This window comes from Filicampus tigris, chromosome 16, assembly GCF_054856515.1.
Source record: "Filicampus tigris isolate MCC_2025a chromosome 16, RoL_Ftig_1.0, whole genome shotgun sequence".
Lineage (NCBI taxonomy): Eukaryota > Metazoa > Chordata > Actinopteri > Syngnathiformes > Syngnathidae > Filicampus > Filicampus tigris.
The window spans coordinates 2,340,879-2,364,661 of record NC_141232.1 but is presented as its reverse complement, the minus strand read 5'-3'; the positions used below and the strand labels follow the sequence as shown (position 1 = coordinate 2,364,661).

Genomic DNA, 23,783 nt, shown 5'->3' with positions numbered 1-23,783 from the left:
GCTGCTGAGCCAAAAGGCAGCGGGAGGCAGTAATGCAACCTTTTGGGTCGCCGCCCAAACATGTAGCATCTGCATATGCACACACACACACACACGATAAATAAAAACAAAACTGACCTTACACAACAAGATGATGTCGCCTGTTGTTACGCAACATGCACAGCAAAATGAATCATCACATCACGAAAATGCCTGTTGGAACAGCTGAACTTTATTTGGGGTTAATCAAGCACGGTGGCACACTTGGGCAACCACATTGTTTACTTTTTTTTTTCTTCAATGGAGTTGTACAGGCTATTGGTGGAAAATGTTTTGAAATGGTTTATCTTAGTACTATTTTTTTTTTTTTTAACCATCAAACTGGCATTTGAACAGGGGGTGTGTAGACTTTATATCCACTTTTCATTTACAATCGAAATTCTAACATTTGTTCCGGGAAATTATATGAATTTATTCTCAACATATTCTTTGAATTTGGTAGTATTTCCTAGCTGCACTGCTTCCGGTATGTGAATTTTTTTTCATCCAATCTTATTTCAGTCTCGGTGTTTCCATCCCAATCTACCGGTAATCTGCCCAGGGCCTTCACAATCTCTACCTCTGGCCCATTTAACTTAAACTATACTTCCAAAGGTTCTTTTTTTTTTTTTTTTTTTTTTTAACCAATTAAGAGTTCAAAATTGTCCTCACGGTGGCCCTCAATGATGTCAGCATTTTCCCGTTCTCTCGTTGGTTGGTCAGAGCAAAACTTGCATCCATCCATTCTTGTAGCCCAATACAACTAGCAAGACTCGTGTGTTGCGCACGCACACACAAATAAAAACAAAAACCTGACCTTACACAACAAGCTGTTGCACAGCATGCAACATGAGTCATGACAGAATCATCACGACCACAATAACAAAGCGACTACATTGTCTGGCGATGCTGAAAAATCCATAGCGTAGCGGTGACGGCTTCAAGCCCAATTGTGTATAGTGACCCAAATTTGTTTGCGCCCGTTGCCATTCTCCCGATTGCCCGCAGTGCTTCCATTTAATATTACGGAGAAGGCCTGTTTGCAGGCGCATTCAGCTGCGTGTACAGAGCGCACCGCTTCACATTGAGGAGATTTGGGCCATTCAACAAGGCTCAAGGAGTGAAACTTGGAGGCCTTAAAGTCGAGATGTGATAAAGTAGGCTGCCGTTAATTACAAGCATAGAACTCGTAGAAACCACTTAAGGCTTTAAAATGTCACCATCAAGTAAGATTAGGATCAATAGACTTCAGGGAGAGGGCCCAAAGTATGGATGGGTTCAATTTCAAACTGCAGCCAATGTAAACCAAAGTAAATGGGCCTCGCAAACAGCACGGCAACGACGCGATTTCAAGCTAACCACTGCATGAGCCACTATGGCAACACGCTTATTTATAGATGCAATGAATCCATAAGGTGGAAGGTTACCTCGCACCACACACCGTTAAAACCTGGAGGACAATTATGTGCTCGATAAAACATCTGCAGGCGGGGTCTGACACGAACCCTTTTTTTTGGGTGGTGTTCCTGCCAGAACTGGCAACGGCCCTCGTTTGAAACGATGCGTTCTGAAATTCAGAATGGTGTGCGTAGGCCTACCTGTGGATGTAATGGTGAAGCGTGTCGTCTCGTATTGAATATTTATATGTAATATTTTTACAATATTTAAAAAGCAAACATGTGTTGACGTCATCGTATTCATTTATGAAAGTTGTGCTGGTTAATGTCGGAACCCGGTTGACGAAACGGGGAGTTCACGTTCAGGCGATAGTGAAATTCGTCATTCATCACCATCATCATCATCATCATCATGGTGAGTGAACTATATAGTTGACTGCAATGAAAAAGTTTATTTTTTTTATGCTCAGGCCAAATACATACTTTATATAGAAAATATTGCTTTAGCATCATCTTGGTGTCAAGCAACTATGTTGAACTGAGGGGAGGAACTCCAAAATGTGAATAAGGAGCAACAGATCAAAATACAAAGAAAACTAACATTAAGCATCGTACACATTGTGCGCGGATTGTGGTTACGAGGCTTTCGATCAAAAGCAGCACATGTTGCATAAGTATCGTTTCACATCCGCGTTGAGGAGGAGTCACGTAACCACGGTGCAGTCGGCCCAAATGATCAGATGCACCTGAAGCCTTTATGGAACCAAATCATCCCGACACTGCTGACGTTGAGCACAATCCCCCTCTAATCCCATATTTCCCAAAGCCAAAACAGAGGAGCGAAAGAGGATCGTAGCTCCCCCTGGTGCCAGCTCCCTCACAATCTCCAAATGAACACGAGTCAAATGTGTCAAACTCGAGGTTTAGGGGCCAAACACATCATTTCAGATGGCCCGCTTCAGCCCTGTATGGTGGCAGTGACTCAACTCATTTCACAACAAGTAATAATTTGTCAGATAGATTGTATTCTAAAAAAAAAAAAAAAAAGAAACAAAGAAAGCCTTTTCACTATAAACATAAAACAAAAGGGTTATACTTTGTGCATTTCAAATAGCTTTGCTCGAGAAATGCCCGCTCGCTTAACGCTAACAAATGTCATTGACGTGCTAATGACTAGCGTGTTATACCTATTTAGGCAACGCAGATTTGAACATAAATGATATTCACTGGCATCTATTCTTGAGCCTCCGTGATAAATGATGTATTGCATCTTAGATTAGTGGTTACTCTTCTTCGTTTGCCTATATGGCTGCATTATACTGCCCCCTGGTGCCCATGGCTGGCACACCAGAAGGAGCAGCACAAAAGTATTCAATCAAGCTGCACAAACTGTTTAATTCTTCCAAAACAACTATGTCTTTAAAGTACGTTTTTATTAAGTAAAACAAAGCACAGAGTGCAGTTTTTCCTCATTGAAAAAGCACATTTACAATTTTTTTGGGGCTGTTTTCCGATGCTGGAACAGACACCGTGGGGAAAGATGATTTGTTTTGAATGTATATAACATCAAATGAAAAAAAAAAGGCAAGGTGAAGCTTTAGTAGCTACTTCCAAACAAATGTGCCTTACCTCCTCCACGGTGAGGGGCATGCAGATGCGATACTCCTTCATCAACATAGTCTTGACTGCACGGTCTTCTTGTTCTCGTTGAAAAGCACACTTGTGTCTGACGCTTGACGCTTCGAGTGAGTCTTTGCGTCGCAATCATTCGTTGAGAGCAATGACAGCCATTTGTTTGCCCCCCTCCGCTCCCAAAGATGCTGTAAAGTTCACCGATGCCACCTTGAGGGTAGGCTCACTTTTCGGCTCCTCTCGTTTACGATCCGCCGGGTGACAAGTTTCAAAGTGGGAGCAACACGTCGAAAAAAGACAGAATGATAGTAGCAGGAGCCAAGGGCGACTCGCAAGAAGTCCACTCGTCAGTTGCGTGCACGCAGCTCCGCGCAGCCAGTGAAGAACACGGCGGTCTGAACTGAAGCGACGCAGTCAAGTGGGAGTTGGTGCGGAGGCGGAACAGGAAGTACGGAAGTGGGGCTTTCACAATAAAATAAATCATACTGCTTTTAAACGCTAGCTAAGGCAACTCCACTCGTTTTAGAGTAGCGCCTTTCCTCGTGATGTATTTAACCCACGTCCGTCTTTAAACCCGTGTTCATGTCTTGTGGTCGATGTATGAAACAGCCATTGTCGGTTTATTTTGGAGTCCGTGACAGGAAAGTTTGATAGCGGTTGTTTTTCGGAGGGAAAAAAAACCCCGCCGTGCTAATAAGGCTTTATGACCTAGTGATTTAAAACTCACAAACGGGATTATAACGCATTGAATACGCAATAAATAAAAGGAATTTAATACACTTTGAGGAGTTTTAAATATCGCTCACTACCTGAACCTAAAAATAAGAATTAAAAATTAGGACAATAACGTTACATAATTTAATGTTTTTTTGTTGTTTTTTTACTGTGCTTCAAAACAAATATGCAGTGCTGATAATAGTGATTAACTAAGGTACATTACAGCAGTTATTCTCACCAGCGAAGACATCGTCTGTGTGAAATCGTGTATCCAAAGAGAGCTGACCTTGGTCCTGAAATGTAGCCATAATTAGTTTTATATTTAAAAAAAAAAGTCCAGAAGATGGAATGCATTTCCAAACGGATTGCTAGTATGAACTGTATGTCATCCATTGATGTAAGAACGATCTGAAATTACAGACCGCAATAACCTTCAAGATTTCACATCCATCTAAATATTAATTAAATTCCAGATATTTTCCTGCTCATACACTGAAGGTTGAAAGTCTCATTTGCACTAAATGGTAGGTTAGATGCAAGGTGTATTTTTCCATAAAACATCAACACAGCAGTGGTAAGTAAATGAGTGGAAAAAAAGACAATGTATGTACCCGACACGTGCTGGACGTATTTTTGCCTGTGAACATTTCTGGAACAACTACGGGACATGCTTGACAGTTGTTATGATAAAATATTGATCCTGTCATCCTCTAAATGTATGTAGTAGAAAACACGTTCAGGTACAGCAACCCTTTTAGGAAATAGTGTATGCAGTTCTCCTTTTCAATGGCAGATGTCACTGGAGAGCTGTTCGTCAGTGTAGTACAAAACTTAAGGAACACTCGAAACACGTCCCCGCATTTACTCAAATCGGATATCTCATACGTTAAAAAGAGTCTCTATTCCTCTCCTTGTTTTGCTAGTCCCTATGAGACACTAAACAACAATGAAATTAAGATATGTAAAATAAGGTCAGATAAGCGAATGAAATGGTATTAATCCACCCCCCGAACACTGCTACAATTTTTTAATGTGGATGAAGAATAATGAATTAATGCGGATTTTAATGAAGAAAAATAGCAGTGTGGTATTAAAACATAATGAACGAGCATGGGAAGAAATAAACTGCTTTTTGTGTGTGTGTGTGTGTACATATGTATGCATATTGTAATTACTATACGTACAGTAGTTTTCATATAAATCTATGGATGTGTCTATTGGTTGAGGTTGGTGGTAAAGGGATTGTTGGAGGCTAGTTGTCTATTTTTATTCATCTTGTATACATCCCATTAGTTTAATAGGAAAAAAAATGTCAACGTGTTTGCTAAAAACATTTTTCCCTTTCTGTCTGTGTAGATTGGCAGTCATCCAGGTCATGGTAATCCGTAAAGAATCGATGCAACTGGAAAATGTCCAAAAATGGCTTAGCCAATTATGCTCTTCAGTTAGCGCTACGGTAAACACACTTCTATCGTTATTATCTGCCTCAAAGTGGATGATGATGATCTCCAGTTTTCCTCAAACAAACATTATGACGGGTCGCTTCCTTTATGTAATGTTGATCCATTCCAACTTTGGACGTTTTGTTCTGTACTGTTTGCCTTTGGACACAATCCAAGCTGCATCTCGTCCACAACAATCCGTTGCTAAGTTACCTGAGCAGCCAACAGAATGCTTCAGTCGCTCGCCTCATAAAAGCAAAGCCAAAGAGGCTTGATAAGATTGAAACTCACACAAGCAGTGGCGAACCATGCGAACTCCACACAGGAAGTCCAGAGTTAAAATTCGAATTCAGACACTCGGAACTGTGAGGCAGCCATGCTAAACACTCAATCCACCATTTGTATTTGTGCTTAGCAATGAATACACAAAACGTAACAGAATTCAATTGCACTAAAGCACATTCTGTGATATGATTGGCTCTTCCACAGCTGACAGACTGAATACGTAAAATCATTATGAAAATAAACCTTTAGGTTCATCAAACTGCTTTAAAAATCTGGTGATAAAACTATGGTGCAAAAAGTAAGAGGACAGATTTCTGGCAGGTGTAATTCACATATTGAGCACAGGAGGGCGCCGTGCTCTCGCAAATGTGCGCCTGTGGCTGATGTCTCGTTAGTTGTGCAAATATTGAATATTGTTTTATACACTTCGTATCACTTATACCATAAATAGATAAGATTCGATTTTTTTTTCATGAAAATACTTGAAATAAAAGCCCTAATGAGTAATAATTGTTAAGCTCAATTTTCTGATTTTGTTTTCTTGCAGAGGGTTGTAAAGACTGTGAAATTTATGCAGTGGTGCTTTGGGATACAAATTGAATTTGTTCCTTGACCACGCTCATCCCCCCCAATTGAAATGAATGGAAGAAACATTAGAATGTTGTGTTTGATCAAAAAATATTTTAGCAATATAATGAATTCATGATTCCTTCACTGCGACTCCTTCTGGTGTCTGTGACTTGGCCACCAGGCGGTAGTATGATACAGTTGTGCAAACACAAATGAAAACCTATTTCACTCAACCTCTTTAAGCATTTTTGACAGAGGATGAAGATCATATGCATGAATTTTGGTGTATCGTCCGTGTTCAATTGTCCGTTGCGCAGAGGGTTATAACATCGTGACGATCGATAGGATTGGTTATTAGCTCATCTGTGGCGTTTTGCTGTCTGTATTAGCATTAAGCCAGAGGAAGGCAAAGTTGTGTGGTTGTTTTTGAATACACATCCATGAATATATTTATACTGAGGAGATTTCAGCATAAAAAATGAGTTTATAAAAATGATGCTCCCCAACGACGACTGTGCAGCTCTGTGAGCATGTGTTGCGACAAACACAATGAAGCTTATCGCACATTACCGCCTCCCCGGATTTAATTGATACTTTTGATCATCTGACTCCCACGCAGACGGCAAATTAAAGTGTGACAAATAGAATTGTTGCACGACTTCCTTAGTTACAGCAAGGCAACATCAAAAAGCAAAAGTACTTTTCTTCTCTCTCTCTCTCGATGATACCTGCCACGGTCTGGCCGGCGCATTCCGATCTGCTGTCACACAGACGCGCGCACACAAACAAACAGCATGTGTTCGGGCCGGTGGCGGCGAGGAGAAGCTGTTGCTAAGAGACCTGCCTTCCTCGCCTCTCCACATCATTAGCTGGCCTTTAACGTCCGTCACTTCCCCGCAGCCGCTGTGTTACCGCGCAAAAAAAAGCCGCCTCGTTTCTCGGCACCTTCCAAAGCAGCGGAGACAAAATTTAATAAGGGGCCTTATTGGAGTGGGGTGGACACTGGTGGAAGGTGGGTGTGGCCGAGCGGCTTAATGATGGCACGACGCCCAGGTGAAGAGGAGTGCACGACGTGGGCGGCTTTTTTTAATGTTTCACTTGATGTCACACTAATTGGACCATTGATGAAAACAGGACTGACAACTACTGTCAGTAGTACTTCATTGTCGGAATACGTTTCAGTTTTCCTCATTTTTGGGGGCGTGGCTAAAACGAAAGAAAATCTCTCACAATACCCCCCCAAAAAAAACACAAATTAAATATTCACACACATCAAAAGACTTCTCACACGCAAAATCAAAGAAAACCTCACACCAAAAAACACTCACTCATCCCAAAAAACTCACACATCCCCAAACCTCACACACTCTCCCCCAGAAACTCTCAATCACCCAAAAATTAACTCACACGAAAAATTGGCCCCCCCAAAACTTACTTATACCAAAAAAGTTTCACACACACCAAAAGACCTCCTTTGTCCAAAAAGCTCTCATATTCAGAAACTATAAATCCCCTCTCAAACAAACAAGTATTGGCAGTGCAACAGAGCGAGGGCGGGGCTTCTTTCATGGTCGAGCCAATCGGCATTCTAGATTGGAGTAGTTTACATTGACATTTTTGAGCTTCTTTTCACGTGCAATTTTTGACTCTCATATAGACAAAAACGATCTCACACAGGATTTTTTTTTTTTTTTTTTTTTAATCACATGATGAAGTGCTGCCAAAAACACAAGGCCAGCAATCCGCTTCCATAAAACTGCCGAGTGCTCCAACTCTGAGGCTTTGTCTGCAAACTTTGTACTTTCAGTCCAAAATATGCAAGATGAATATTTCATAAACAGCCAGCCAAGAAAATCAAGTAGCAGGGTCTGATTTTATTTCTACATCCTTATCCTTCAGCAAAGTGGCGTTTGACGCGCTGCCGTCCGCGCCGTTACCATGGCGACGCAATCCACCTCTTTGCTTTGCTTACACTCAAACATGCAGGAAGTGAAGTTGAACAGATGAGTTGGGGAGCGGCTCGTCTTCCCGTTTCGCAGTCGAGCGAGGAATCGGACCTCGGAAGATTGTCCCCTGCATAATGGATTAGAAAATCTCAATTTACTGCCAGTGGAGTGTGATTGCTTTTCACACAGCGCCAGCGTTTTGGGTGCGCTTGTCATCCCTTCAAGGCTCAGTGCCACGCCCCTCTAAGCTGCTGCCTTCACGTCACTATGGTGACAGCGGTTGCTATACATCGCTTAGTTCACAACAAGCAGCGCTTTGGCGCATAGAATTGACACTTGTTCGGAAAAGAGGCTGCCAGTCTCACTTGAAGTTTACAGTCAAAGAGGAATTATGCGCTGTGGATTTGAAAGCAAGCGCATAGCTTTGCCTTTAAGTCTGCTAGTTTCATGCTAAGGGAAAGAGCAGTGGAGCAGAAACAGCGGAGCGACACATGTAAACAGACAATGTAAGAATCCTCGCTGGCGTATATTCTTTATCCTCCGCAAAGGACCACTAATATTGGGCCAGCGGAATATGAATCAAGATGCCTTATCCACATTTTTAAAATCTGCGTCAGAAATACATTTAAAAAGAAGCCATCTCTGCTGAAAATTTGCTGTAGACCAGTGTAATGGTTCAGCATTAAATGTATCATTTGGGTTAAAATAGCTTCAACATGCCCATGTCGTAACCTTTACTGAAAGATTAGAAAAAAGAAAAAAAATTGGGACGCTGCGGCATAAACCTTAAATTGGGTGAAGGGCCAATAAATGTAAGCACTGTGATGAATCTCAGGACTATCTAAAGTGTGCATGCTGATGTATGACACTAGCAAGTGAGACGTGTGTCTAGGGCAGACGATGGGCAAAAGGTTCATTTCAAGAATCCTTGAGGGCAACGAAGGGGAAATTTCCCTCCCCTAATATTAGTCGAGCAGACTGCAAACACGGAGGGCGCAGCGGGATTAGAGAGCTTTTCTGTTCGCCCCAAAGTGACAAAAAAGTTCCAATTGCTTGTCGTGACCTTTGAAAGTTGAACGTGCACTTTTGGATGCCGAGAGGGGACTGGACAAGCGGGGCGATAATGAGGGCAAAAAGTACTCGGACTCTGTACTTGAGTAGAAGTACAGATACACTGTAATGGACAGTGTTGCCTCAGTTGCCTTGCAAAAGTAACTCAGTTACTTTACAGATGATGTGACTTTAAAAGTAACTCAGTTAAGGTACTGGTTACTTGATTTTAAAAGCCACTAAATTAGAGTACGTGTTAGTTAAATTCAACAGACGCCAACAACATGAAATTGACAACCGGTTTTGCCAATAACTTAATTGGGAGTACATTTTTAACAATCAAGTTTTTGATTACAAATAAAAATAAATACATTACTTTCCAATGCGTTACTGCCATCGCTGATAGACACACGCGAAGAAAAGTTTCAGAACTGACTCGATGAGTCTTTTTTTTTTTCTTTTTTTTTTTTTCCCCCCTGATGAAAGCTTCAGACAACCTCCTTTAAAGAATGTACAAAAGCGCATAAGCAACTTTGCGTGCAGTGAATATTGAAAGCGGATGGAGCCACGCGAGCGATTTCAATAGAGCGCGGGCCTCTTTCTGACACAATGCTCTCCAATATTCGAAAAAGAGAGGCCAATCTCGTCGAGAGCACCTGATGTGCACCTCAATTAGCCCTTCGTTTCCTTACCTTGGAGGAATTGTCACTTTCACTGACAAATACACCTTGACGTTCTCACAAACAACACGCTTTGGCGCGAGGAAGTGCCGTATATGTTTCGACACACGTTGCTGACTTTCTGCTTTGCAATTCAAATTGCCTTCGAAATTACATTTGCATGTGCAGAGTTGTCATGCAGAGTGTCGGCAGGTGGGCGGTGGTGGTGGTGGTGGTGGTGGTGATGATGATGATGGTGCGTGCGTGCGTGAGGTGGGGGCGATGGCATCCATCTCGGCATTCCAACCACTTTGTTGTCTTTGTAGCCAGGCAAACTGGTTCACCTTGCAGCAGCTCTCCTGAGTGATATCTGGCAATGTCATTTTTCGCGCGGCATCCAAAAGTCCTTCAAGTCACGTTTTCAACACTTCAATTCGGGCTGGGAAGTTATCATCTGTTCCATTTGAAAATATAAAACCAATATTTGGTGTGCATTCCCTTTTTTTTCCCCCCCATCCGTTTGAGATGTCCTGTTTTTCTCGGAGTCCTTGAATGCACCGTCAAAAGTGAAAGTACGTCTCCCCATGCAGCCACCGTTCCCTAACAATAATTATTGTGTGCAGCTGCCAAAAAGTGAGTCTGACCCCTTAAGTGAGTTTGTGTTAAGTGCTAGTGCACATATTCGTGACGTCAGGTCAATTTGTGCTAGCGTGTTATTCAGGCTATGCTAGCTAGTACTATTGATGAGCCTCACGCGAAGGTGGTTTGTTTGTATTAAAAACTCAGCCAGTACAGTCATTTAGGGGCCTTTCTCGCTAGCCGGGAATAGTTGGCAACCCGATGGCGACTCGAGTCTGTGTCGGTCGCAAAGACGTCTCGCCGATGTCTCCTGGAGACTAGCCGGCTCGTCGGGGAGGCCAGAATATAAGCCTGGAGGCGCGGCTCCACAATGATGAAGTGGGGTCTCCCTTAGTCACCTGAGTCGCAGCAACGTTTCTGCCGGTGGGTGGGATGGGCCCTTAATGTAACGTGGCCTCCTGATTGTGCACATGCTGGAAACCTCATTAAAATACATTACAAGGTACCACCGTGCACACCAGGTTTCCCACCAAAATTAAGTAGGTACACTTCACCCCCCCAAAAATCTGTGACGTAGCATAAGTGCCTCTCTACCTGACGCAAACCACTAGGGAGTATTTACATCTTCTACTGCATGCCAGTACTTTCCACACAGTTTGAGGAGTTTTGAATTGTTTAATTTGGCACCACGGCAGCTACTGAATCCTCCAAATCCTCCAGAATAACTTGAGCGCGCAAACCCGCAAGAGGGTCCTCTGTGGAGAAACGTACGCCAGAAGTCACCCAGCCAGCGTGACCTTTTCACCAAGCTCTCCTTCTTTCGCTCCCGTCGGGTCTCGCTCCCGCGCCGTCGCCATGGCGACTGACAAAAAAAAAAAAAAATCCCTTTCCAAAGAGGAAGCCGTGTATAGAGATGATGTTTTCAAATGAAGATTGCAAAAACTTTGCCTGTACTTGGAGTATGTTTTCTCCTCCCACGTTTTGCCCGTGAATGAGTCACAAAAGGCCTGCATGATGGAGATGAGTGCTTTTAGTCAGCCGGCGAGTGAGAAAATATTCCACAAGCGTCATTCAAAAAGTGCAATTAGTATCGGCTTTTTCTGCCCTAGTTGCTAGTGCAACCTGAATGCAAAACACTTCTGCTGCTTTTTTGACTTGTTTGATCTCATTCTTGCCTCCGTGGCGATGCCCACAAAGAAAGAAAAACAAATGAAAAGAGAACGCATAAATGACCAAAGTGGTTCCTTTGACCCGTTTGAGACACTCATCAGGAGATCATTTTCAATTGGTCTTGGTGACCACAAATCCGATCATGTAATCTTTCCATGCGGTGTTCCCCAGGGATCCGTTCTTGAACCTCTCCCGTTTCACTTGTACAGGCTCCCTAATGGTTCTATAATGCAACAGCATAACATATCATATCATTCTTACGCTAATGACGCACAATTATACATATCTGTTTCTGATGACCACTTGAGGATCTCATCCAATGCATTAGCAAAGTCCAACGCTGGAGAGTTTTCTCCAACTTAACGAGAACCAAACAGAAATGTTGTTGCTAGTCCCGAAGGCTCTGAGGCACCTTGTTTTTCGTCGCTGTTGTCTCCCTTCTCCATAAGACCCAATGAAACGAATCAAGACGCGGGTCATGGCAGCTGAAGTCTCATCACTTCCCGTTCATACGTAACACAACACCCACCCACCGTCATTTCTAATAGGAGAATGGAAACAATAAATAGTTGACCAGGGCAGCTTTTCTCTGGCAGCCTCTGTGATGGTGCGGTGTGAACTCTATAATCATATCTGCCTTCCTGTCTTCTGTGCTTTGCCGTTACGTAACGTATACATAAAATCATAATGGCGCAGCTAAAATCTATTTTCCACAAGAGTGAAGCAAAATTACGCCCGCCATTCTTAACAATTGTTTCTTTTGCGTTTGTGTGACTGTGTGTTTTTCCGCAATCATTCCCTGACCTTTTCCGCCGCCTCCCGTTGATTGTGAAAACAGACTTGGATTAGTCATTTACAACAAAAGCATTGAACATTTGCACTTGCCTGCTTGTCCCTGGCAGCAACATGAGGGAACCTTTGTATTTTGGTCCGCTTTGGATGCCATTTGAACAAAATTGGCCACGTAATAGATGTCATTATTGTTGGCATTTATTGTAGCTCGTGAGATTGCTTCGACTAAAGTGGCTGAATGGGAAGTTTGTTTGCTGGGCAGGGTATTTAAAACTACCACTGATTTGATGACTTCAGGTTGTGCATACATTTGCTTTTGCTATTATCATCCTTTTTTTTTTTTTTTTTTTTTTTTTTTTTTTTTTTTTTTTTGGTGCATTTTCTTCCAGCCTCAGTGATAATGTTTTACACTTAGACAAAATCAGTTTGTTTACAGTTAGCGTACGCAAATAAATCTTTTGTGAGCTGGCCATTTCGGAAAATTCTGAAGCCGTTCTGAATTTTGCCCCACTGTTGCATCACAGTGAGGCTAATTTACATAATACCGCCGCTACTCTGAGTTTTCGATGACCACGACTTGTAGGCTGGGCGAAGATCCAGAGTCACCCCCCTAGACCGTATTGTGTATACACTGATTGGCGAAGTTCTGCCCCTTTGTGGAAACAGAAGCCATACTGGACATGACATGTATATTTGTCTTGTATCTTCAACACATGCTTCACTTGAAAGACAGACACTCTTTCCTCTTGAGAAAAAAAAAAAAAAATCCAAAATCACAGCCCATCTCCTTTTCTGTCGGCAATCATAGCAGATTTAGTCAAGCGCACTCCTGTTCTCTTCACATCCATCCTTGCTCGTCATCTTCCAGGCCAGAGTGCATTTTGCTGCCTATCGCATGTACACGTGAAGTAGCGCTGTAGCGCACGCTTGGATTGCCTTATTACACATCTGTCTGCGCCGAGCCGAGCCATTAGACAGCCGAGTGCCTGCTTGAACGAGCAAAAAAGAGGCAGACGGGGGGGGGGGGGAATAACCAACTGAAAAACAGATCGAGAAAGCAGCGCAGCAGTGACGGAACAAAAAGAACAAAAACAATCGGATTGAAGAGGATTTAGAAGAGGGGACACTTGGTGATGAAAGTGGAAGCGAAAGATGTGTAATATCAACTTCCAAAGATGCGTTAAAGAGGACAGCGGTGGTTTATTCTGAAGGTGCCTTTTTATGATCTTATCGAACATCTGTGGATGTAAGAGTAAAGCAAACTCTTCTCATTTCAAATTGATTTCTTCCATCCAGCAGACTTTGCGATTTTTTTTTTTTCTTTCTTTCTTTTCTTCACCCTTTCAGCCGGCTCACACTCTCTCGGGGGGGATGCCGACGGATGTAAAATGAATGTCGATTTGGCCTGTGTGTGGAGAGGAGTAACATGTCTGGCAGAGGTCAGGAAACCACTGCTGACAGCTTCCAGTCACACTGGCGCCCCCGTGACTCCGGAAATTGCGCCTGTATCAATACTGGACACTGAGGGGACGCAAAAGAGACAATCGTCCTGCTGAAATGATACTGACCAATGAATAATAAGAAGAGTTCCGTCCTGCATATTTAATCGACCGCATGGTCCCGGCCCATCTCTCGTTGGCGACAGAACCTAATGGTCACGTCACAAGCAGGCGCCGCACAAGCAGACACGCACGCCGCCAAACAAAGAAAAAATATCAAACAAAATCAACAGACATGCACAGCGTGGCGATCGGTGAAATAAAAACAATATGGGGCCCATGTCGTTGCGTCTGTGGGACCGCAAGGTACACAACACTCTTTTATTTTATTTTTTTTCCCTTACTGGGCCGTGTGTCAGGAGTTTGGCTGACTCGGAACGACAGGCACCACGTATGCACAGCTCTGAATAATAATAATAATAATAATAATAAATAATAATAATAACAGTTTCACCCAATCAGAGTCCAAATAATTGAAATGATGACTTGATGTACAAGGCAATCATCATCATCATCATCATCATCATCATCAAAATAATTATTCTCCAAAACAATTTGTCACACCCGGTCATGGCAAAAAGGATTGCATAATTAAACCGATATGGAAATTGTAACAAAAGGTCCCAGCCAATCAACAACAAAAATGAGTGCAATAATTAAAAAGGGATAAATTCATAATCAAAACAATTTGTTACGCTCAGTCGGTGGCCAACATTGAATATAATTAAATGATAAATAGTAAATACGTGTATCTGCATATACTGTATGTACAGTACACATATTTATATGTATATTGTCGCTGTCCTGTGAAAAACACTTATCTCCAATTTTGGAAACTTTTGCAATCTTTACTTTAATGCGATGTTGATGATGGACATGTTTCATATAAAAAATAAGAAAATGAGAAAAAATGGAGATGTGTTTTTCACCTGACAGCGACGATATATGCATACCTATATGTATATGTGTATACATGTACTGTATGTATGAGCAGTGAAATGAAGCTTTTTTTCCCCCCCTCACATAATGAATTAGCGTGCGGGCGGTGTTTTCCTCCACAAGCCAATTACACACCAAAGCAATCTTAGCAACTGACCTTTCCCACTAGCTCGCAGAATAACCAATACCGCTGCTGTATGCTGCAATAGCACGCAGATAATGCCGATTGTTTACACGGCTGCACGGCCCCGAGCGCAACCTTTTTTTTTTTAAAGTGACACAGGAACGCGTTTATTATCTTTGCGAAGAATCCTTCTCGTGCATGCGAAGGAAATTTTGCCAGGTATTTATCAGAAGCAGCAGGAGGCCCCCACAGCGTGTGAGAATTCCCGGAATCAAACATGACAGTGAGTAAATACGAGACGGGCTGCATCTATCACTGCAAAGGTAAAGGTCTCATGAAAGATTAAGGCAGCTCCTTGCATACATTTCCTCGCAAGCTGCGATCAGCAGAGTGTGAAGTCTCGGGAGATTTTGTCCTTCTTTCGTCTGCCTTCAACAAAGGTTTTCCTTCCAACGACCCCCAGAGTTCGACATTAAAGGAACGAGAGGAGGCTAGAAAAACAAATCTGTTTTTATTTGCGGAAGGCGTTTTAATGACTGTGGGGGAATATGATAAATCTCAATATCGTGGCTGTTGGGCCAAATCCTCACATCTCCAAAAGTTCCAGCTGGTATTATACCTTATATGGCTATCATATACAGTTAGGCACCAATATCATCACAACAAAACACAACACCCCAAAATCATGTTCAGTCACTAGTTTAATACACAAAAAAATGTGCTCATTTATTACACTGGCATCGATTAAAATGACTGCGCTTACATCATCTTCCCAAAATCGTTTTCATCGGTCTTCGAGCCATGAGGGATGGCGATAAACAAAGCGATGAGCTGACGAAGCATTGAAACCCGCCGAAATGAAATTTCCCTTTGTGCCACAAAGCATGACAGAGATGCATTTTTAACTTCCTCAAAATGTGTTCCACCTACTTTCACTCATTGCCTCAAAAGAAAACATCTGGACTGTAAACGTTGAGGCAACATAATGCGACACAGCTCCCGCAGCCAAGGTTGAAGAGGCGGGGTTATGTCAGACTCGTCCGAGAGTTGAACGTGAACAGATTTGATTTGATTTGTCGAGAGATGTTCAACACCGCAAGCGGCACACGGTGTCGGGATGCTTATTTTAAAACGGTGTGCTGTACAAAGTTGGGAGTGATATTTCTTGTTGTCATTTTTGTATATCACCAAACCCTGGCACTCAACCAGGGGCGTGTAGACATTTCAAGTTCAAGTTCAAGTTCAAGCCGCGGGATGAGTGACTGATCCGGACAATATTATGGACGGCGCCTTGGGGATTTGAGTCCGCGGGGGGGGGGTGTCGAACGGCCGAGCGGAATGGATGGCGATTGCCACGGAGGACGAGTCTTTCCTCTTTTCTTCAGCCGCCAGAATCGGTTCAGTGTCGCCTCTTGCTTTGCCCACCATCAATGGGTCCCATTGATCGGCAAGAGAAAAGAGGGCGGTGGAGGTGGGCCGTGACAACCGTTCACTACTCCTCTCACGGGAAGGCAACGGTGTCATTTCTGAAACATTTTTATCCCAGAAGCAAGGATTATTAATTTTTTTTTTACATTTTCTTTTGAAAGAGATATTTTTGAGCGACGTGGATTTGCGACTGAAACAATCACTCAATACGTTCCAGACCCAGTTCCTGGTCCTTGTTCTGCATTATCAAAAGACCCCCTAAAATACATAAATAAATACCCCTCCCACACACTTTAAACACTTTTACACATACCAGAACATTTCACATGTATTACAAGACACTTTTAAAACACATTGCAAATGTAAATTCGCCAAAAAGAATTGATTGCATGCATTCAGCTATTTGAAAAAAAAAAAAAAAAATCTTAATAAATGAAATAATCTTAAAATGACATTTTATGTTTGCCTGGGTTAACTCTGCTGATATTTACACTTGTTTGATGATGTTAAAATTAAAATGCGGAAACTGTTGGAAAATTTGAGAAGAGAGCAAATAGTTTTTCACAGCACTGTAAGTCAAACTATTACTACTTGGCAATGATCCAAATTCTAGTCTTACCAGGGTAATCCACAAAACAGCCTAATATACTGCTAATACATTTTTCCCATCTGATTTCCTTCATAATTTTCGAATAATTTTTGCCGCGTAAAATCTCTCTCTGGAAGTGGTCTTGTGCATGCGAGTCAGGTGCGAAGCTAATCTAAGGCGTCGGGCTCGGCGTCCATGCAGGTCTCCCAGGGGTTTCTGGGCATGTGGGGCATAGAGATGAGGAGGAGGGCCACGCCGCTGACGATGAGGAGGGTGAAGGAAGCGCAGGCGCACGTGAAGGACCACGAGTAGTAGTACTCGATCCAGATGGTCTCGTCGCTGTCGATCATCCTCTTGACCGACTGGCGCATGACTTCCACCGAGATGATGATGCACAGGCCTGCGGGCAAGATAACCAACAATTCATCACCCTACTGAAGTCGGGTTTTCGGCGATCTCTACTTGACTCAAATATCGTTCTGATCACCTTTACACCCGACGTTTGGAAACAGATATCTGCAGTATATACTTTGCCAAAATATGCTTGTTCCTTTTTTATCGACGGGGCGATCGACGTGGATTTTTTTTTTTTTCCTTTAGGCCAGTGCCGATTCTGATGTTTGGCAGAAAAAGTGAGCGTTTATGTACGTCCGGGCCAGTCTACTACTGTCCCCTCACGTGGACATTACGTGTGGAGGTAGAAAACAAAGTTTGTAGAGAGTGCAAGATTTTCACATGTTGGCAGTAAAATTCAAAAGCGGTCTGAAAAAGACATCATGAAAATAACGCGAGGTCTACCTGCGAAGGCGAAGAACATGCCGGCAGGCCTCAGCAGATAGTCGCGGCCCTTCCCGAAGGAGAAGACGACGCACAAGGTTCCCAGGATCATGAAGAAGAGGCTGAAAATGGCGATGGCCGCCGCCGAGATGTTGTACTCTGGCAACGAAAATCAGTCAGCCACTGAATGTGACTCACATAATTGACCTACGCCACACTTAATTAGCTTGCCGCCGAAAACAAGCGCCGCTTCTGCAAAGCGGCCGTAATTCAATTTGCATGACACATTTGCAACAGCAACATGGTCACATTAAAAAAATAAAAAAAAAAAACACACACACACACAATGTGGTCTCTTCCTCTGTGTGGAAAATGTGAGGAAATGATCCTTGGAGCACTCTTACATTTAGACAATGTGCATATGTATGTGTTACGCGCTCCATAATCTAGACTAAACATAAATGGGACTACCATTGTTTTACTATGAGAGGCCAAATCCTCTCATACATACGGCAACATTTGTTTTCCGCTCACACACGAACGAGTGAAATTCATCGCACTGAAATGAGCTCATGTGATATATTGAAATGCTCGTTTCAGTGTCGTTGTGTGTAAGATTGTTTCAGCGGCGAGCATGAGAGCATAGCGGTTATGTACTCACCTGTTTTCTGAGGCTGAGCCATGATTGGTCGTTATCTGAGCCCCGAGCAACTTCGATGTCACCTTCAGTCGACAGAAGGGACAAAATGGCCGCCCCCTGAGCTAGCTAAAAACGGGTGGATTCCTCATATTCCACAAACGCAATATTAATCGGAAATTAGACTAGTGGGCCTGCATGGAACATATTCTGGAAAAAAAATATGCTTGGGTTGACTTCCGCTTTAAACGCAGACTTCCCACCTCGAGTCCAAATGTGCAGGTGTACCTAATGTTGTGGCCTTTGGGTCTTGCAGTAAATTAAACGGGGACTAAAAGTCTAGCCAGAGCTCGTCACCTCTATATTACCACAGGGACGTACAGCATCACATTTTATTGTTTCTCATCATGAGCCGAAAGCGCATGCTTGTATTTGTGGATGTCCTCCTATAAGTATACACAAAATGTATACGCCCGGTGGTGTCGTGGAGGAGGTGATGCAACTTTTATTACCCTTCTGGGTCTTGACTTCAAAAACCTCCGCTTCTTCTCCTGATGTGAAGTGTTTGAAGTAGGAGCAGTTCTTGGCTGCAAAGACAAATACCAGGTGAGATACCGGAGAAAAGGAAATTGACCGCCCAACAGATAAAGATTCCAAATCGGCCCACGTCTTTTGTCTTGCGCAATAGGTTTTCATCATCATCATCATCAAAATAATATGTACGTTATAGTCATATTTATATGACCAAAGGGTTAGCTTCAGCAACAGGTGGAATTTTCTTCTGAAATGTCATAGGTGTAAATTACAACACATGGTCAAAATCCATATTGCGCAAGCAAAAATGGAAATGATCTGATATGTGATTTTTTTTTTTTTTGGGTGTATCTCTTGTATGCTCCGCTTGGTAGTATTTCAATAAAACCAGTGAGAATAATCCAATTTTCATGGTAGCATAGCAGACCTCTTGCATAGTGACGTAAATGTCACATTGCTGGACTTTGGCAAAAAAGTCCTTTTCACCACAATGTACACTACAATTCCAAGGGGTTAAAAAAAAAAAAAAAATCCCTCCCAGCCATCTTGTGTGTGTCGTCTCTCAGTTGAAAGGAGCCACGGAAAAGACAAACAGTCACACTTTTAACCGTCTCATTTCCATCGGATTCAAACCAAAAATCATACAGTTGCTCGCTCTTTGTCCACACGGGCGGACAATATTGGCGTGTGCGTGTGTACGGGTGTGCGTGCGTGCGTGTGTACGCCAGGCAACAGAGGAGCCGTTTGTTACTCTGGATGAGAAAGAATCACTAAAGAGGTTACCTAGCAACAGGCTGCTGCCGGTCCTGGCTGGTCCAATTCATCCACATGTTAAGGGATAGCAAGGGGACTGTGAGCATGCGTGTGTGTGCGCCAGCATATTATACAAACCAAATCATCGATTAGAGACTGAAAGTGCTGTGTGAAAAAAAAAGTCTGCCTTTATGTAGATAATACTGCTCAGTTTTGACAGCGCTGCGGCGCTTCCAGTCCATTTTTGTCAAGCCAGATTTCTACCTCATTGGGGTTTTATTTTCATGACCGGCGCAAGTCTGGCACGAGGTGTGGTGTAAAAATGCACTGGGGCAGGCTAGACTTTGTTTTGGTAATTTTGTTGAAAACGGGTGTTTTTCATCGCCGTGGGCGTGAAGACAGCTGACTTGATTCGCCGCAAACAGAAGCGGCCTCTCTTATTCCCTTCGAAATCAGCCCGGCGTGACGATTTCAAAAACATGTAATCGGATGATAATGTGTTCAGTGACTTCACACATCCACGGGGCTCGGAGGCCGTCTGCCTGCTCCTCAATCGAATTCACCCAAATCGCGGGCCAATACGAAATGACGTTTAGTTTACCTTCAGCCACCAAATCGTCTGGCGCATGTCAAACAAAACGATATGCCAGATCACCCGGCACCGTGCCGAGACCTGAACCGAAGCAACCGGTTTATAACCAAGATATCATATATACTCTATTGAAGGCGTTTATTTTTATCATCAAGAAAACACGCCACAAGTGCAACCACGCTGTCTACAAATACGGAGCGGTGCGTCTTCTCTGTCAGTCTAATCTGCTCGGGGTCTTCACAAGCTAGTCATTAGTATTGCTGGCCCACATAACGTCAACGATGCTAGCAATGGGACGGTTCTTTAACCAATCACGTTTCCGAGTCATCCTCGCAGGGCCAGTGATTTATTTCCTGTGACTTGTGAGAACAAACCACTTGGGAAACACTCCATTATGACCGCGCTCTCTCGCCGACTTGCCAATAATGCAATAAAGGTTGCAAGATTGCATCAGTACGTTATCTTCATGCCAACAGACTCGCCGCTTGTCGTGGAGTGTGTCCCATATGAAATGCGGCGTTCATTAAACGTACGCCGCGGTCTTCTAACAAGCCAAGCTGGAACCGATTGGAGGGCGTTCGCTCGCGTTATTGACCTTGCGGTCCAACTAATCGAGTTTTAGTTGCGGGCGAGTGATTAGAACTGCAAAAGGTGTCGTGTTTCCCGACCCGACATTCCAAGCTTTTTAATTTTTAAAAAAATTTTACGCAGTCTGTTATCCGTCTGTGTCGGCAGCTTTCCTTGGTGTGGAGTGACCGCTTAGTTCTGGGTCAATGTGAGCGAGGGACCGCATGAGGCGCTCGGATAAAGTGGGACACCACAGCCTTCAGAGACTATTTTCATCTCCCATATCGTTCATCCGCATCCAGCGGTGGATGATACTCTCCTACCCCGAGGTCTGACTCCAAAAACGATTGTTTTCAATCGTCTTAACCCTGAAACCAAACCTCAACCACAGACACTCTGGGCAGTTTCTCGACCCCTTATGGGCCTTCTACCGACTGACCCAAAACCCAAACTGGCCGCAAATATTTCATTCCGTATATCGTTTAAGAACTGTCCTTGATGTGGTGGATGTTCATTCAAATGTGAGCATTTTCCCAGGCAATTTCCCGTTTGCCCCAACACTTTCTCAGTCTCAGCTCCGTCCAAAAAGGTTCTATGAAAGGAAGCACGTGGTGTACTGGTTGGGCATTTAGGTGCTTTGACAGCACATTCTGCCTCCACTAATATCCAATAAGACGATGTGGAGAGCTTCAAAAGGAACATTCAAGACCCACTAAAAGCCCCCTTTGGACATTTGAACATTCTTCAACTTCCTTCCTCGTCCTCAGCACACGAGTCCGTGCCTCTGTCTACGCACGCAGCACCTCGCACCCCCCGTCAATCCCCAACACCCCCTACCGCCCCCAAGTCGGCTCTCCCAGGTGTGCTTTTAACTGGTGAGACGGAGTGCTAAGGCACACTTTATTAAGGCTTGTCCTGATGTGGAGCAGCAGGCGCTGCCGGGCTAAAAGTCAATGAAAGAAATCTCAACACCGAAGCTGTCAGGCATGCACACACTGCCACAGGCCAGGCACATGGCCCGATCAACTGTCAATCAAAGTAAAAGTGCCAGTTGGCCTAGCGCTATTGACTTCCTTATGCATGCTCATCCGTACACGTTTGCGCTACCACAGCCAGATTCCAATTCTGAGCCAAAAATGGCCTACCTGACAATCAAGCTCGTTCCAAGTATCCATACTTCTACCGAAGTACACCTTGTGAATACCTTTGTCACCTTGGTCTATTCCTGGCACAAAGGCGTCCGTAGAAGATGCTAACGTGAAGGCCGACTTTCATTTTCGACTCTTCTTCCGCTTTGACCTTCGAGCTGCAAGCATGAAAAGCTTGTGTGCACCTTTCTGCATTCACAGCCTCAAAGGAAGACAACCTCCATCCTCTCATTTGCGATAGCGCTTGTCCTCACCAGGGTCACTGCTGAGCTGCAGCCTATCCCAGCTGACTTTGGCTATTTCAATTACAAATAATATTAAAGTTAACAGTGTTCACTTAATGTTGCTCGCAAAAAAGATGTTGTGACCATTTTTTTTCTTTGTGCCCTTATCTGCCGACGGACTGATCAACCGATTTGCCCGATCCAACTGACTGTTCGCCCATTACACTGGACCAACTGCTGACCGATTTCTGTAGAGCTCAGACTTTGTCTTTCTCAACGGCTGCAAAGTCAGATTACCAAATGAATTCGTTCTGTGTCAGTCTTGCCACACTGCAAGTCTGATCCGTGACGCCAAGACCACGGTCCGACAGCCCAAGACACCAGATCGGCAGTCTTTGATTACGTCACACTCCACGGGGTACGACGCTTCAAGACAACCCAAAATCGGCCCTGACAGTATCCAAATCCGGCTGTGGTCTGAGCTCGGCATTACCTGCCTACCTACCTACAGATCAACTGACTGGCCGACCCAGCTGCAGCCTTTTGTGGTCATCCTACCTCCGGGTAAGCCGATGGGGCCGCAGCCTTTGCCCTGTGGGTCCTCCTCCACCATGAAGATGTTTTTCTTGCACAGCCTCCAGAGGCCGAAGTGAGCGGCCTGGCAGGTGGCGTTGAGCTTGTCCACGCGGGGGCTGAGGACGGCCCAGTGGTCCGTCACCACGGCGGCCAGCATGGCCGACATGCCCACCACGATCACCGCCGACGTGATCTTCACCTTGGTGGCCTGCTCCTCGAACATGCTGCCCGGAGTGCCCAAGCCGCCGTCGCCTCTCGGACGCTTTGACTCCGGAGGTTCTCGTCCCGTGTCGTCCTCCGGTCCCGTCCGCGACTCGTTCTTTCTTGTCTTTCTCGTCTTTCGCGCCCTCAGCCTTGTGCCTGCTGCTTCCAACAAGAAAAAAAGGGGGGGACCTGAAAACAGCGCCCTACTTTCTACCTCTCCGCTCTTGCTCTCTCTCACCACTTTCTATTTGGTGAGGTGGAAGCTGTGCGCTGAATGAAGATGTACTTTTGACACGGTTCTAAAGTCAACTTTAGGTCAATTATTGGTTCCCTCCCCCCTCCTCCCTCCAAATTTTGACACATCTAGGGCCTCAAAAACAATGTTGTCATTTATGTAGAACATTCTCATATTCTTAGTAGCTTCAAAACCCATTTGTGTGTCAGGGGACCCCTGGGGGGGATATTTCCTTTATTAGTTGTCAGATGAGCTGATCTACTTACTCAGCCAATCAGGAGTCACCGTTTCATAAGAGGGTCCCACCTGATGGCAGTAGATGATCCACATTTACAGCCATGTTAAAAAAAATCAAAAAAAAAAAAAAATCAATGTGTTTATCTAATGCCGCGTAGCGGGAAATAGATTTTTTTTCAAATATTGAATAGGTATGTCATCGAAGGTCCATTGGAAAGCATGTTGCACCAAGATTCTTTTTTGGGTCGTATTTATGTGACTAACAAAAATGATACATGATTCCCAAGTTTGAGCGAACCCCCAATTTGGAATCCAACTAACATTTTTTGGGAAACTACACTTATACAATTCAATACAATTTTATTTTTATAGCGCATTTCATAACAGCTGGAGCTGTAACAAAGCACTTTGCAAACAATAAACAGTAAAGAATAACAATAGCAAACAATAAAAAGGTCATAAT

General features: G+C 43.7%; 2 protein-coding genes and 1 long non-coding RNA gene across 4 annotated transcripts in view; 1 reads left to right on the top strand and 2 right to left on the bottom strand.

Moving 5' to 3' along the window:
• Window positions 1–3,638, bottom strand: part of pitpnc1a (phosphatidylinositol transfer protein cytoplasmic 1a) — a 32,536-nt gene extending 28,898 nt beyond the window's left edge. Inside the window, exon 1 of the mRNA XM_086056054.1 lies at window positions 3,045–3,638. Coding sequence (XP_085912180.1) covers window positions 3,045–3,092 — 48 coding nt within the window. The 5' untranslated portion in view covers window positions 3,093–3,638. The remainder of the gene's footprint in view (window positions 1–3,044) is intronic.
• The window catches only part of LOC147134015 (uncharacterized), a 74,852-nt gene that overhangs the window by 24,550 nt on the left and 26,519 nt on the right, over window positions 1–23,783 (top strand). The gene's annotated exons all lie outside the window — the stretch shown is intronic.
• cacng1b (calcium channel, voltage-dependent, gamma subunit 1b) lies at window positions 15,435–23,115 on the bottom strand. Its single transcript, XM_086056059.1, has 4 exons — window positions 22,627–23,115; window positions 18,763–18,837; window positions 17,635–17,772; window positions 15,435–17,236 (listed from the first exon to the last, which is right to left on the bottom strand). The coding sequence occupies exons 1-4, from the start codon at window positions 22,865–22,867 to the stop codon at window positions 17,004–17,006; spliced, it is 687 nt and encodes a 228-aa protein (XP_085912185.1). The 5' UTR covers window positions 22,868–23,115; the 3' UTR covers window positions 15,435–17,003.

Excerpts from the sequence above, each read along its gene's own strand:
- cacng1b (XM_086056059.1), bottom strand. The coding sequence starts at position 22,867 with ATGTTCGAGGAGCAGGCCACCAAGGTGAAGATCACGTCGGCGGTGATC. Across the intron at positions 18,838-22,626 it reads CCCCATCGGCTTACCCGGAG|CCAAGAACTGCTCCTACTTC; the intron begins GTAGGATGACCA and ends TTGTCTTTGCAG. Across the intron at positions 17,773-18,762 it reads TGAAGTCAAGACCCAGAAGG|AGTACAACATCTCGGCGGCG; the intron begins GTAATAAAAGTT and ends TTTCGTTGCCAG.